Source organism: Crocuta crocuta, unplaced genomic scaffold, assembly GCF_008692635.1.
Source record: "Crocuta crocuta isolate KB4526 unplaced genomic scaffold, BGI_CrCroc_1.0 scaffold209, whole genome shotgun sequence".
In the NCBI taxonomy this organism is placed as follows: domain Eukaryota; kingdom Metazoa; phylum Chordata; class Mammalia; order Carnivora; family Hyaenidae; genus Crocuta; species Crocuta crocuta.
In genome coordinates, this window is record NW_027551566.1 from 3,893,215 (window position 1) to 3,902,257 (window position 9,043).

The window sequence follows — 9,043 nt, forward strand, 5'->3', positions numbered from 1 at the left end:
TTCAAAGCCATCATTTTCATCTGAAAGGTCTTGGCTTCTAAATGTGCTCAAAGAAAAAAAGGAAAGACTCTAAACTTTTAATAGCAGTTACCTTTCAGGAGTGGGAATTTTTAGGTACAGTATGAAGGAAGTCTCCTTTTTATTTTGTACACCTGGGGGTTATTGAGTTTGTTATAGTGAACATATATAATTACTTTTATAATTAAATGACTATGTTTAAAACAACTCATTTGACATGTTAGTGAGAAGCAAATTAGATAAATTGAGTAATAATTTTCTTAAAAACGTTTGATTTGACCAAGCCTATAACCAAACTTTAATTCTATTTGAATTACTTTGAATTAGTAATTGTTCTACTTACTTTCAGCCTTGTTTTCTGAAGTCTTTTTTCAAAAAATTATAGTTATACTACAAATAAGTTAAAATATTTTATTGTCCTCTTTCTCCACAGAAAAACAACAAATACATACAATTGAGAAATAATTTTGAAATTCTTCACTCCTATAATTAACATAGACCTGTATATAAGGATTGTGCTATATAATAAGGTAGCCAGTAACCACAGGTAGCTATAAATTAAAAATTCAGTTCTTCATTCAAGTCTTCACAGTCACGAAGTGACTAGTGGCTACTTTTACTGAACAGCAGATATGGAATACTGTCATCACTATAAAACATTCTGTTGGACAGCAATAATCTAGGGCATGTATTTTTATTCTTCCCTTACCCACCATCTAGTAATGAGTAAAAGTTCAAAGTAAAAGTCACTCAACTTGAAATTACTTGTTTGACTAGTTTTTACTCAGCTGATCACCATAAAGATCATGGCTCATAAAATCTACTCTTTACCAAACTAAGCTCAGGAATTTCACTAGAAGAATGCCACATAAACTATCTATTTAAACCACTGAATCATGGTCTCTCAGGATTGTTTGACTTCCTATTGTCATTAGTAAGCAGAGCAGAAGGGCCCGGACAGACTCCAGGGCTTATCTATTCTCAGGTGACCAAAATACCTTATACTCAATGGAAATCAAGTGTAAGGATTAGGAGCTCACCACATTTTTGTGTGTGTTGTGTGGTGTGTGTGGTGTGTGTGTGTGTTATGAGTCTAGAGCCCCATAATTTGTTTTGGTCAAAGTTTACTTTTGGTGGGTAAATATCCATTTAACTATATATTAGTCAGAGGTGCTGTATTTTTAAACTATTGTCTCTTTTCTCCTTCAGTTAATATTCAAAATGAAAGACATACTATGGGAAAAGCATTTAAAGGGTCTCTTTATTCTGGTGAGTCAATGAACTTCCATTGTAGCCTTTGATTGTAAGCTTCAAAAATCAATCTTTGGCTATCAAGACATAATACAAAATCTGTAGTTAATACATGAACTTCTTTCTTCCCCCCACATCTACCTCTCCCCCAAGTTCAGTTTTCTTATTAAATCAGACTAGCGCCTCTGTGACAGGCCAGGTTCCAAGAAGGACAGGTAATGTTCTTACTATTCTAGCTTTCCTTGGGGGTGGAAGAGAAACCTTGTGTAGTTTCAGGCTCCTAGATTTTTCCATATCTTCTAAATGATCCTTGTTTCAAAGTGCTAGAGTCATTGTATGCTATTTTATAGAGCTGGCCACAGACTCCATCTGGTTCTTAGTTGGTTACTGAGCTCAATTTCATTTTATTGATCCCATTTATCTCAAAATTACCCTTCTGATGGCTGCTCACTTGGAGTATCTCCAAATTGGTAGTATCTCCAAACTGGTGGTTGAACTCTGGCATCAGGAATGGCTGACCTTGAATTCCTTTCCCTTGGTCCCATACTTTTGGCTTGGACACAGAAATCATTAAGTGGAGTACAAAATGAAAATACAACAGCTGAGATCCTAAAAAGCTAGCTTCTGTGCAATAGTACACCAAATAACCTACTATGGTTAATGATTAGGACTGGAAGTACTATTAGAACTGAGAACAATTATAATAACTTTCTGCTTAGTTTAGACCAATTACAGCATGACTTTAGAAGAGAATAAGGAAACAAATCTAAAACAGGACAAGAAAAGAATAGTACCCTGCTCACAATGAAGTATAAATGGAGGGCAATGGATTATGGGACAATTCTAGCAAATAATACAGTTGAACCACAGAGTGAAACTTAGAAGCCTTTAACAAAGGACTAGTGAAAATGTTCTCTTTAGGATGAGAATAATCATAACTATGCACTGAAAATCCTTGATAATAGTCATCATTTGCATTTGAGGTAAGTCGAATGTGTAATTCTCTGAAATAGAATTTCTAACATAAAGAATTAATAGTGTGGAAAAGGGATGTTCCACTCTGTCTTCCCCACTCTTCCCTAAGTGCTATTCCTGCCCCACCACTTTTAATTCCTTCTCAGTGAAACCACTGAGGAAAGAGAAAACAAATGGCAATAGTGAACTAAATATAAAAAATTTCCAATGAAGACCTTAGTAACTAACCTGAAAAGGGGCATTTTTAAGGTCTAGCCATTATAGTATTTGGCAAATATGGAATTTTTGGCTTCTTTTTCCACGAACCATCAAAAGTCTTGAAGGTTTAAGGAGGTGGTCTTCCAGAAGTTCTAAGTATTTACTGAAGAATGGATTTCAGTATTAATCTTACCTGCTTCATATTCCATTGGCTACTCTACCAAAATAAATTTAGTCTTCATAGATAAAAAATATTTTTTCATAGCAGCTGGTCTATCCGTTATTGTGAAGTTTGCTTTCAAGGGTATTTGATGTTCCATCATGAATTAAATTATTTGCTCTCAAAGTAACTTCATTTGCGAAATGTCAGTAAAGTTCCTAGCTCTCTTAGAATTCGAGCCACTCTGTCATATAAATACAGTTTGATGGTGAAATCTCACCACCTTCATGGCAGTCATCAAAAACCTTTAAAAAAGAAAAAAGTTTACAATCAAATGAGAGTTTAAAAATTACTACATTATAGGTAAAGTCTTAAGTGTCAACTACAACTGTACTTTCTGTTAAAGCATCTATGACCCAACCATTTTCTAAAGCAGTATTAAAAGTGAAACTTTGAAACTGAAGGAGACTAGGACTGTATTTAAGGACCTGCTGTGTGACTGTAAAGTTAGTTAACAAGAGACCTTTTGCTGTAGCAGTAAGATGACATGTTCATTTGCCCACTGGGCTAAAGGCTATCAGCAGGTAAAAGGAATACAGGAAAGCAGATCTGTACGTATGTTTGACTAAGCAAATGTTTCATGTGTAGCTTCATTCTTTTTTGTGAAGGGTGCTAAACAGAATTCCCAGTATGCTTTTTTCCCTAGGAGTTGAAACCAGCATACAGATAGCTTAGGCATACAGACAAGGGCCAGTGTAATGAATGAAATAAAACCTATACCAGCAGCTACAAGGGCTGGGACAGGGCCTGCGGCACACGGCCGGCAAGCAAAGTATGTGAGAACGGATGCATGAAGAGTGCTGGGCCATGCTGCCGGAGAAGAACATCTCTGGCTTTGAATCCTGATTCTTACTTCTAAGGTATATATCTTCCTTACTAGCTTCATGCTTATGCAGAAATAACACCACTAGCTCCAAGGGACAGGAGGAGGATTAAATGACACCACAAAAATCTTTAAGAACATGCCTGGCCTGTGGAGGGTTCTCAACAAATCCTATTTTCCTCCCTACTTAGGTTAAATGATTAGCCCTCGTTAAAAACTGTCCCTTTTAGGGCCAAAGGCAGAAAAATACAAATTTCCCTAACCTGGTTATTCTAAAAAGGAATGTAAAGCAATGGCTTGTTCATCAAAGGCCTGTTATCAAGGTTTACATGGAGGTTTGAGCAGCTGTTGAAAACTGCGGTGTGCTTGCTGGTATGTTATGTGGCAACTGCACTTGGTAACAGTCAGGTGTGAAGTGAAGCCACTTGAACTCACTGGGCAGAGTCCACAGGGGGCCCGGACCAAACCCGTGGGCGGGATGATCGGATTAACTGCTCTATACAGTTTCATGTGTCCATCCACACTGCCAACTGTGCCTTCTTTTGCAGCAATGATAGTCATCTCCACTTTCCCATCATAAATGAGTGTATTTAAGATAGTTTCAATGTCCTCCATGGACAATTCTACCTGAAAAGGAGATACATTAGAAAGGACACAGAAAGCACAAGAAGACATCCTACTGGAGAGTAAAGGGTAAAGGGTTGCAGTTCCACCAGGAATGCGGAAGCATTGTGCTGATGGGGAATTTAAAGCACAGAGCTGAAAAACAGCCCAAGTTCACACAAAGCACTGAAATGCTAGGGACAGAACTCTAACCCCATGCCGAATTTGATACTTTCTATGTTTCTACCCTCTTACGTAAAATCTGGAAGTCTTATAAAGTAACAATTTCCTTAGCAAGAACTTGATGGGGATTTATAAAATGTTCAAGCAGAAAGTTATTTTACATACCAAATAGTCCAAATTCTTAGTTTCTTATAAATGAGAAATCTGTGGGTACCTGGATGGCTCAGTCTGTTAAGCATCTGACTTTGGTTCAGGTCATGATCTCATAGTTTGTGAGTTTAAGCCCCACATGGAGCTCTGTGCTTACAACTCAGAGCCTGGAGCCTGCTTTGGATTCTGTACTTCTCTCTCTGACCCTTCCCCACTCACACACTCTCTCTCAAAAAGAAATAAACATTAAAAAAAATTAAATGAAAAATCTGGGGTCTAGGAAATGAAAACGACTTGTCCAGATGGCCATTTCAGTTTCTTCTCTGATTATGAAAAGCATCCAGCACTGTGTCTTTACGTATAGGTCTTCAAAAGAATATGCTGATGATACTACTCGCCTCTTACAAGTGGGACAATACCAATAAATGACAACTCATATGATGACTGAGGTCTGGCACCTATGTTGAAATGTCCCTGAGAAAGTCAAGATCTTGTCAGAACAGACTTTTGAATTTTGGGAGTGCAGTGCACTGCCAGGCTATGCTGCTGCTCTATATGCTAAGCTTAAGTACATACAGACTACACAGTGCCTGATGGCAGGACGGTGACCTTTGTCTTAATGGCTTAGGACAGTGCTTTCTCAAAGTGGATTCTGCAAAGTATTCACAGGTATCACCTGAAAAAGGGTCTGGGTCAAATATGTTTAGAATACATTGTAAACCATACCCCTGTGATGAAGAGTATCTTTAAAAAATTAAATGAAGCGTTGCCTGGGTGGCTCAGCGGCTGAGTTTCTAACTTTGTCTCAGGTCAAGATCTCATGGCTCAGGAGTTTGAGCCCTGCATTGGGCTCTGTGCTGAAAGCTAAGAGCCTGGAGCCAGCTTTCGATTCTGTGTCTTCCTCTTTCTCAACTCCTCCCTGACTCACAATCTGTGTCTCTCTCAAAAATAAACATTAAGAAAAAAAAATTTTTTAATGTCTTTGAGAGAGAGACAGAGAGTGAGCAGGGGAGTGGCAGAGAGAGAGAGGGAGACACAGAATGTGAAGCAAGCTCCAGGCTCTGAGCTGTCAGCAGAGCCCAATGCAGGGCTCGAACCCACAGACTGTGAGATCATGACCTAAGCCGAAGTCAGAGGCTTAACTGACTGAGCCACCTAGGCGCCCCTAAGAAAATTTTTTTAAATAAAAAATAAGATGAAAATTAAAAACCCACACTCTCACCTTACTGATACCCAATTCACAGATGTACTTCCATACTTCATGTGATGAGGCAAATGAACTATTCCGTTGTATCATTGGATTCTGTTTGCTTTCTCGTGCTGTTTCTGCCTATAAGGGTAGAAACACAAATCTCAGCAAGAACACTAGTGTTTTCTGAATACAATTTATATAGTGTTAAAATCAACAGAATATACTGTTTAATAAAAATTACCAACTTGAACATTTACGATATAAGCTTTTTAAAAAAAATTGCAGTGATGTGTCCTCAGTTATATCTCACCTTGCTTTGTAGAAATTTAAAACACTGTTGGTTAAGCACCTCTACAAATTCTGATTCAAAATCCTGATCACTGTACCAGGCTCCACCAGTCACAGACCGGTCTGGTTGCAGGTTATAGAGCATATATACTTTCTTTTTTGAGGCCTAGGAAAAAACATGCACAGCAGATGTGGTTGTTAAGATAAATAAGTCTTCTGGTATTATATGGAAACCAACTTGACAATAAACTATTTGTAAAAAAAAAAAAAAAATATAAATAAGTCTTCCGAAACTAAGATTTAAAAAAAACAACTCAAATCTTTGTATTTTAGAGCAGTTATAGATTTACACAATTATTATAAAGATGGTATATTTACCTTGTGCTCAGTTTTCCCTCTTATTAACATCTGACACATTAGTAGGGTATATTTATTACAATTAATGAAGCAATAGATACATCATTATTACCTAAAGTCTATACTGAAATTTCCTTAGTTTTCCCCTAATGTCCCTTTTCTGGGTCAAGAACCTACTCAGGATACCGCACTATATTTACTGGTCATGTTTCCTTGGCACCTTCTGGTTGTGACAGCTTCTAAGACTTTTCTTGCTTTTGAGAACTTGCCAGTTCTGAGAATTACTGGTCAGGTATTCTGTAAGATGCCCCTTGGCTGGGGTTTGTCTCATGTTTTTCTCAGGACTAGACTGGGGAAAAGACCACAGAGGAAGTCCCCTTCTCACCACATCCCATCAAGGGTACTCAATCATCACCAAGTGATGACTGATTACCATCACTAGGACTTCTCAGTGTTGATGTTAACCTTGACTGTATAGCTTGAGGTAGTGTTTCTCCATTTTCTCCACTGTAAACTTACTTTCTTCCCTAGCCTTGCCACGTTTGGAAGGATAACAATATGCAGAGCCCACACTTAAGGAGGGGGAGTTACTCCCCTATGACTCAGCAATAGCACTGCTAGGAATTTACCCAAGGGCTACAGGAGTGCTGATGCATAGGGACACATGGACCCCCATGTTCATAGCAGCACTCAACAATAGCCAAAACATGGAAAGAGCCTAAGTGTCCATCAACTGACGAATGGATCAAGAAGATGTGGTTTATCTACACAACGGAATGCTACATGGCAATGAGAAAGAATGAAATCTGGTCATGTGTAGCAACATGGATGGAACTTGAGGGGGTTATGCTGAGCGAAATAAGTCAGGCAGAGAAGGACAGATACCATATGTTTGCACATATAGGTGGATTAGGAGGAAGTTAACAGAGGAGGACGAAGCCGGAGAAGGGGAAAAATAGTTGGGTAGAGGGAGGGAGGCAAACCATGAGAGACTCTTGAATGCCGAGAACAAACTGAGGACTGATGGGGGTGGGGAAGGGGGTGATGGGCATGGAGGAGGGCATTTGTGGGGATGAGCACTGGGTGTTATATGGAAACCAACTTGACAATAAACTTAAAAAAAAAAAAGAGGGGGAGTTACATTCTACTTCCTTGAGGGCAGAGTGTCTACCTAAATCACCTGGAACTCTTCTGCACAAGTTTGTCTATTCTGCTTCTCTCCACTCATGGGGAGATTAGTCACTTATTTATTTAAACATTTATATCAGTATGGACTCATGAAGATTTAGTTTATAGTTTGGGTTACAATCCAATACTACTGCAGTTTGAAACCTTGAAAACATTGTGTAAATGAAAGAAGCCCGATGCAAAAGACCACATGCTGTATGAAATACGTATCTAAAATGTCCAGAATAGGCACATCTATAGAGACAGAAACTACATTAGTAGTTGTCAAGGCCTATGGGCAGGGAGGCAGGGGACTGACTGCTAGTGAGGTCCTATTTCATGGGTGATGAAAATATCCTAAAATTACCAACAGTGTGATGGCTGCACAACTTTGGGAATACACTAAAAACTCCCAAATTGTACATTTTAAATAGATTAATTTTATGGCATGTCAATTTTATCTCAATAAAGCTGTTATTAAAAATAAAGGTGGAGAAGAAAGATTGGCAAAGTGAAGGTAGGTGATCAGTATGTGGGGACTTGTATTATTGTCTCTACTTCTGTAAAAATTTGAAATTATCCATTAAAAATGTAGAAGGGAGATAATGTTCTAAGTTAGGGATTGGTAAGGGAAAAATGCCATTTGATAAATAAAATCTCTGATGAACTTTGAATTCTTATTTGCTGAAATCCGTGTTCAAGCAAACTTTAGGGGGAATCGTGGCTCTTCTACCTAAGTCAGTGCGGTCAGCAGCTGGTGTCCCTGATACAGCCAGCTCTGGAGTGGAAGGCCCCGGACGAGGTAATAGGGCTGGGGTGGGATGAGGAGGAGAAATCCCACATACTGGAACAGACAGGGCGGAGATCTTTCTCTGACTTGTTTATTCCTGTATCTCAAGCCTCACAGAAGTGCCTGGCACAGAGTAAACACACCACGGATATTTGCTGAATGAGTAATCTAAGATGCCAGGATGAAGTGGGTTATCTCACACACTGAAAATCCAGTAAATATGCTCATGATTCCAAAAATTCTTTACTGAAGAAAGTAAAGTGAATTTTAGCTTTAACAGTGGGTGAGACACAAAGAGTTAATTAGGCAGTGATAAATCTAGGCAACATCTCCAAATCAATCCAACTTGAGCTAAATTATTAGAAATCTTTTTGACCAGTAGTTTTAAATCATGATGCAGCTTAAAGAACAATTAAAATCTTGAAACGTGCTTCAAAACAAATACGGGGAACGTGGGGTAAGAAAAGAGAAAACTACTCACTGCCACAGACTTAACAGCTTTGATAAGCTTTTTACTTTCCAAATTCTTTAGAATTTTGTTAATTTCTGTTAATGGCAAGTTACTTTTGTATCGGATATCTCTGCTCCATATTCCTGTAAGAAAGTAAAGTAAAACGAGTTCAACACCACAGGATGTGTGTTTACAGTCCTACTGCTACATCTCCTGCCAAAACTAGCAAAATATGTGTATGTGCATATATTCCTAGAGCACAGCTATAAAGAAAACAGTGACTTAGAGGTAAGAATCTTAGATAGCATAATAAAAATATATAAAATGGTAAGTTAAGTGCTGTATCCTCTAACCAGAAATTTCTTGGAATCCTAGAC

General features: G+C 38.3%; 1 protein-coding gene across 4 annotated transcripts in view; it reads right to left on the reverse strand.

The window, feature by feature from the left end:
- Positions 1-415: 415 nt before the first annotated feature.
- The window catches only part of POLR3F (RNA polymerase III subunit F), a 15,503-nt gene continuing 6,875 nt past the window's right edge, over positions 416-9,043 (reverse strand). For 2 of the 4 annotated variants that reach the window (XM_077750172.1, XM_077750173.1), the window contains 5 exons: positions 8,697-8,809; positions 5,924-6,067; positions 5,644-5,751; positions 3,921-4,112; positions 416-2,907 (listed from right to left, as the gene is read on the reverse strand). In XM_077750172.1, coding sequence (XP_077606298.1) covers positions 2,830-2,907; positions 3,921-4,112; positions 5,644-5,751; positions 5,924-6,067; positions 8,697-8,809 — 635 coding nt within the window. In that variant the 3' untranslated portion in view covers positions 416-2,829. Of the gene's footprint in view, positions 2,908-3,571; positions 4,113-5,643; positions 5,752-5,923; positions 6,068-8,696; positions 8,810-9,043 lie in introns of those variants that run through there. The other 2 variants (XM_077750171.1, XM_077750170.1) reach the window with 1 other exon arrangement.